The sequence below is a fragment of the Fukomys damarensis genome, unplaced genomic scaffold (genome assembly GCF_012274545.1).
Source record: "Fukomys damarensis isolate Sample0158 unplaced genomic scaffold, DMR_v1.0_HiC HiC_scaffold_30, whole genome shotgun sequence".
Lineage (NCBI taxonomy): Eukaryota > Metazoa > Chordata > Mammalia > Rodentia > Bathyergidae > Fukomys > Fukomys damarensis.
This window is the reverse complement of record NW_022900942.1, coordinates 2,003,611-2,009,710: the sequence shown is the minus strand read 5'-3', so window position 1 is coordinate 2,009,710 and position 6,100 is coordinate 2,003,611. Positions and strand designations below refer to the sequence as shown.

Here is a 6,100-nt window from a genome sequence, read left to right as displayed (position 1 = left end):
CCTACTAATAAACATCATTACTGTGGAATATGTAAAATATTATGTATCATATATAATATGGTCATTTTATGAATCTATAGAAATGAATGAATAATATATATTATTATTAAAATAATAATATAATCAATTAAATTAATTAAATAATATAATCAATTAAATTAAATAATATAATCAATTAAATTACTGTGTTGAAGACAAGTAAAGTATAGGTTTTTTGTGAAAGAAAAGACAATGGAGTTGACTTTAAAGGTTATATATATTACTACAGTGAATGATACTTTGTTATTTTAAGATAAGTACACCATTGACTAGATATCAACAATAGGTATCAGTAGGAGTAAACATGACTATAATGGTTAATCAGATAGACATCTAACAAATAATCTAGTTCTGTTCATTTTCATATCCTCACCTTATAGCCCCCACTTTCTCTCTCTTAATTCTGTCTCTTAGTTTATTTTTTTCAGACTTGTATCACACACTTGGCAGGTGAGGCCTGGAGACTTACTGCAGGAGTCTCTGGCAATTGGCACTCATCATGGGCGCTCCAACCACAAACAATTGCCTGCTCAGTGAGGCTACTCAGAACAGAAAGATAAAAAACAAAATAGAAAGAATACACTGTACAATGCACCTCACATCAAAGTCAAGGACAAGCACAAAGTCCCAGATAAAAGAGGTAGGTATTTCAAGTGTCAGAAAGTAGTAAAGATGGCCAGGGGTTTAGCTCAGTGTTTTCTCCAACTACCTTGCAAGCTCAATGGGGGCCCAAGTTTGATCCCTGGTATAAGAACGGGGAAGAGAGAGAGAGAGAGAGAGAGAGAGAGAGAGAGAGAGAGAGTACTAAAGGTAGTCAGCTGAGACTAAAACATGGAATAATCACTTTCATCCCAAGCTGGCCAGCAGTGTTGATATAAATGCTGCAAAATATATTTAAATATAATTGTTAATTTTTGCAAAGAACATCTTTATATATGGAATTTTGAGAGTGAGTAAAAGATAATATTCGGACAGCTCAACAAAAAAGAAAAGGCTATCTTGCTTTATATTTTCATTGAGACTGACACTTTGGAGCCTTTTTCACTCTATTTTGCATCCTAAACAGCTGAGCCTGGGAGCTACTCAAGCTTCTTTTCTTCAGTAATCAGCTGCTGGTGAAAACTGTTTACTTTTGGGTTTAGAGCAACTGTTTGCCAGATCTTCTGTCTTTCACACTGTGGACTTCTCTCTCTCAGAAAATGTGATATTTTTAAGGCACACCCCCATGCTTAGCCTCTGGAGGAAGTTGAGATTCTTCCCCCTCCGTTTGAGCTGCTAAAATCACAGGTGTGGAAGGAGTGGGGCAAAAGCATGAGGAGAACCGCCTGGCTTTCAAGTGCACCTGAGGGTGTGATTGGGTGATGTGGTTGCTCTCAGAGAGGATGGAACAGGGGTTGCACTCAGATTGGAAATAACTAAAGTGATAAAATAAATACTGGATTGAAAACAGTGAGGCAAGCACTAAGAGTGTAAAGTAAAATAGCAAGAAAAACGACTTCTGGCTTTAAGAGCCAGACAAATACTGTTTTATTGGTTTGATGCTGTCTGCAAAGTTCTGGAAGCCAAAACATAGCCAGGGGATTTGCAACTGTATTCTACCAGACATAGACTTTACAAGAGAAATCAATTACAAATTTTAGGTGACTAATACATTTAACTTTCTTTCAACTTGAGTTGATGTTTAACTGATGTTCACAAAATATTTCTTGTACATATCAAATTCTAGAATTGTAATTATAGGGTTAACTTGCTCTTTCCTGTACTTTGTTGATGAAGAACTCAAAATCACAACTATTCTATTGGCAGCCAGTCAAATTTTAAAATGTTACAATTTTTGTGGGGTGAATAGCTGCCATCAAGAAATCAACCAGTAACAAATTTTGGCATGGTTGTGGGGAGAAAGTAACCTTTCTCCATTGTTGGTGGGAGTGCAGACTGGTGTAACCACTATGGAAATCAGTATGGAGATACCTCAAAGAGCTGGGACTAGAGATTTCATTTGACCCAGCCTTCCCTCTTCTGGGTATCTTTCCAAAAGAATTAAAGGAATCATACCACAGTGATATATATGTACCCATGTTTATAGCAGCACAGTTTTCAATAGCTAAATCTTGAAAACAGCCCATTTGCCCATCTGGAAACTGAATAAAGAAGATGTGGTTTTTCTATAAAATGGAATACTACTCAACCATAAAGAATGATAAATTAGATTCATTCATAGGAAAATGCATACATATTGAGGATATATGCCTAAGTTAAATAATAAGTCACACATGTGTAAATACCAAATAGTTTCTTGGGTGTGAAATGCTATAATAGTACATAAGATCCTAATGAGATAATTGACTATGTGAAATAAGAGGAAAAGGTCTAAAGGTGTAGGGAAAATTGCAAGGATGGGGGAAAAGTAACAAGGGGAAAAAATATGACAAAAGGAAAGAATGGAGATAAATATACTAGGAGTTGCAAAGGAGATGTATAGAGAATATTACTTATTTACTCATTCATTTGTCTAAATAATTTATATTTGTGAGGGACAAAATAATGTTTTGATTTTGTATATATTGAGTAGTGATCAAGTTGCAGTGATTAGCATATCGACCAATGAGACTTCTACATTTTCTCTTGGTGAGTACATTACAATTTTCTTTTCCTAACATCTTTGAGATGTACAAGGCACTTCTGTAATTATATTCACCCTTCTGTGCCATAAAACACTGGAACTTACTACTCCACTCATAGAATACCAGTCTTCCTGTAGATGGGCTGTTCCTTCTGGCCACTCCCTCCTACTCTACCCCATCTTTGCCAAACACTATTCTCTCCACTTCTATGAAATAACCTTTGTTAGGTTACCTTTGTGAGATTGTACTGTTTGTTTCTCTATACCTGATGTATTTCACCTAACATAATACCCCTCAGGTTCATCCACACTGTCACCAATGATAAAGAAGATTTCATGTGTTTTATGGCTGAATAGTATTCCATTCTGTGTATAGAACACATTTTATTTATCCATTCATTTGTTGTGCATATTAGGTTGATTGCATATATTGGCCATTGTGGATAGTGCCACAATAAATATAGGAAGGTGGTATTTTTTTGCCATGCAGTATTTCAAGCTTTACATCATATCCACTCTCACTGGGGTAATATGACATGTTCTTGTGTTCTTTTCTTTTTCTTTTTTACTTATTGTAGTGCTGGAAGTCAGCTCTAGGGCCTCCACATATGCTACACAAATGCACTATCACTGAGCTAAGTCCCTAGAAATTTATTTTCTTTACTTCAAAAAGAATCTCAATATGTTGGGTAATTTGACCTTGAACTCATGAATATAAGCAATCTGCATGCTTCAGCATCCCAAAAAACTTTGCCTGTACAAATATACCATTATGCCTCGATCTTTATTGTCTCTTTGATTTGCATTTAAAGATGTTGAAGGGCCACGTATTTAGCTCAGTGGTCTTGCTACCTGCCTTGCAGGCAAAAGGACTCAAGTCTGATCCCTGGATATAAATTAATTAATTAATTAATTAATTAAAAAGTGAGCAATCTGGAGAACATTTTGGGCCAAAGGTTTATCTCAGTGTTTCCACCACCTGCCTCACAAGCACAAGGTCCTGGGTTTAATGCCTAGTTAAAAAAAAAAAAAGAAAGAAAGAAAAGATTGAGCAATTTGAATATATCTATTGTCCACCTCTCTCTTCTTTTGAGAAATGTCTATTCAGATCCTTACCCAGTTACATTTTCTTTTTTACTATTCAGTTGTTGGTATTTTTATATATGCTGGATATTAACCCCTTGTCAATTGTGGGGTTTACAGCTATGTTCTCTCATTCTCTATTTCATCTCTCAGCTATCTTGTTTCCTTTGCTAGTAGGACAGGTGTATTTTGGCTCACAGACTTAAGATGATTCAGTCCAGAGTTACCCAGATCCACAGCAAGAAGGGCATGGTGGAGGGGTCAAAGAAATGGCACCTTCTCACATAGTGGTGGCCAAGAAGTAGAGAGTAAAGGGAGGAACTGGAAGGGTGATTTACATTGCAGGTCAAACTTCCAGTGAACAGCGTCTTCCAATCAGAGCCAGGTTTCTATCACCATACAAGTCCTTCCTGAACTCTTCAGTGGACTAATATGATACAGAATACAGCACTTGTATTATCCAATAACCCTCCAATCAGCCAAACTTTAAATGCAGGAACCTTTGGTGGAAACTTTATATCAAACCATAATACATAGATATGGGATAGCACTGGTAGAATTTAAACCCAAGTAGTATGATTTCACTATTGTCAACCTTTACCATTTGATCTCTGCTCAGGTATAGTCAAAGGCACTGGTGAGTCTTACAAATCATTCATTACCTTTTTCTCTTTGACTTATTCCAGTAGTATAAGCATATGATATATGATTGGAAAGATGTTATCCTAAGGATGAGTTTCCCTAAAGCCCTCAGCATGTCTTTGTTCCTTAGGCTGTAGATAAAGGGGTTCATCATGTGGGTCACTACAGTGTACATCACTGAGGCTATTGGACTCTTCCTAGGGGACTGAGCACCTGTAGAACTGAGGTACACCCCAAAACCTGTGCCATAGAACAAAGAAAGTCCTATTAGGTGTGACCCACAAATGGAGAAAGCTTTATACTTTCCACCAGCTGATGGGATTTTCAGGACAGAAGAGACAATTTGAGTGTAAGAGAAAATTATCCCAGAGAGAGGAACAACACCCAGCAGTCCTGTCACCAAATACTCCATCATGCTATTGATGAGGATATCAGAACAGGCAATCTTGAGAAGTTGATCCAATTCACAGAAAAAGTGGGAAATCTCCAGGTTTGTGCAGAATGACAGCTGCAGTGCCATGGAGGTGTGGAGCAAGGCATCAAGGACACTGATGATGAAGGAAAGCAGAACCAGCAGCCAGCAAACTTTTGGGTTCATGATGACATTGTACCTCAAAGGGTGACAGATGGCCACAAAGCGGTCATAGGCCATCACAGTTAGCAGCATGGCATCCATACATCCAAAGATGATAAAAAGAGACATTTGCATCGCAGTGCCATGGAGGTGTGGAGCAAGGCATCAAGGACACTGATGATGAAGGAAAGCAGAACCAGCAGCCAGCAAACTTTTGGGTTCATGATGACATTGTACCTCAAAGGGTGACAGATGGCCACAAAGCGGTCATAGGCCATCACAGCTAGCAGCATGTCATCCATACATCCAAAGATGATAAAAAGAGACATTTGCATCAAGCAGCTCACATAGGAGATGACCCTGCTGTGAGTTGAGATGTCCACAATCATCTTTGGGACTGTGGTAGAGATGAAGCAGATGTCAGCCAGGGACAGGTTGGAGAGGATGGGGGTGTGGAGGTGAGAGTCAGAGATGACAGCCAGGATGATGAGCAGGTTCCCGAGCACTGTGACCAGGTACATGGACAGGAACAGTCCAAAGAGGATGGGCTGTAGGTGTGGATCATATGACAATACCAGGAGAACAAATTTGGCAGTATATGAAATATTTTCTGATTTCATGTCATTGGTAAATCTGGTAGAACAATGATAATAAAATAAACTATATGGAAACCACCTGAATTTAATCTGTTTTAAAATCAAAACAGGTAAGTTTTTCCCAGGATTATCTTTCTACTCTTCCTTTCCTTGCTTTGTTTTTTCTTGAACATTTATTTTCCCACCCATTACTCATTCCAAGTTCTTCTATATTTATTTTTTTTAAATATTAGTTAAAATTTGAGAATTATACATCTTTAGGAAGTACATTGTTACATTTTGACATACATATACACTATTTAATGATCAAATCAGGATAATTAGCATATCAACACCTTATGTATTTATAATTTATTTCTGGCAAATGCATTCAAATATTCATCCATCTATTGTGTATCTATTACGTATTGCTACCTATTTTGAAATACACAATACATTGTACCTAACTATAGTCCCTGGAGTTTATTTTCTATTTGTACTTTTAGAAATACATTTATAGAGAATATAATAGGAAGGAAACATTGCTGTGCTTACTGATGTCTG

General features: G+C 37.2%; 1 protein-coding gene across 1 annotated transcript; it reads right to left on the bottom strand.

Annotated features, from left to right (window-relative positions):
• Nucleotides 1–4,403: 4,403 nt before the first annotated feature.
• LOC104854653 (olfactory receptor 7G3-like) lies at nucleotides 4,404–5,581 on the bottom strand. The gene is made up of 2 exons (XM_010613252.1): nucleotides 5,199–5,581; nucleotides 4,404–4,998 (listed from the first exon to the last, which is right to left on the bottom strand). The coding sequence occupies exons 1-2, from the start codon at nucleotides 5,579–5,581 to the stop codon at nucleotides 4,404–4,406; spliced, it is 978 nt and encodes a 325-aa protein (XP_010611554.1).
• Between the last annotated feature and the right edge of the window lie 519 nt (nucleotides 5,582–6,100).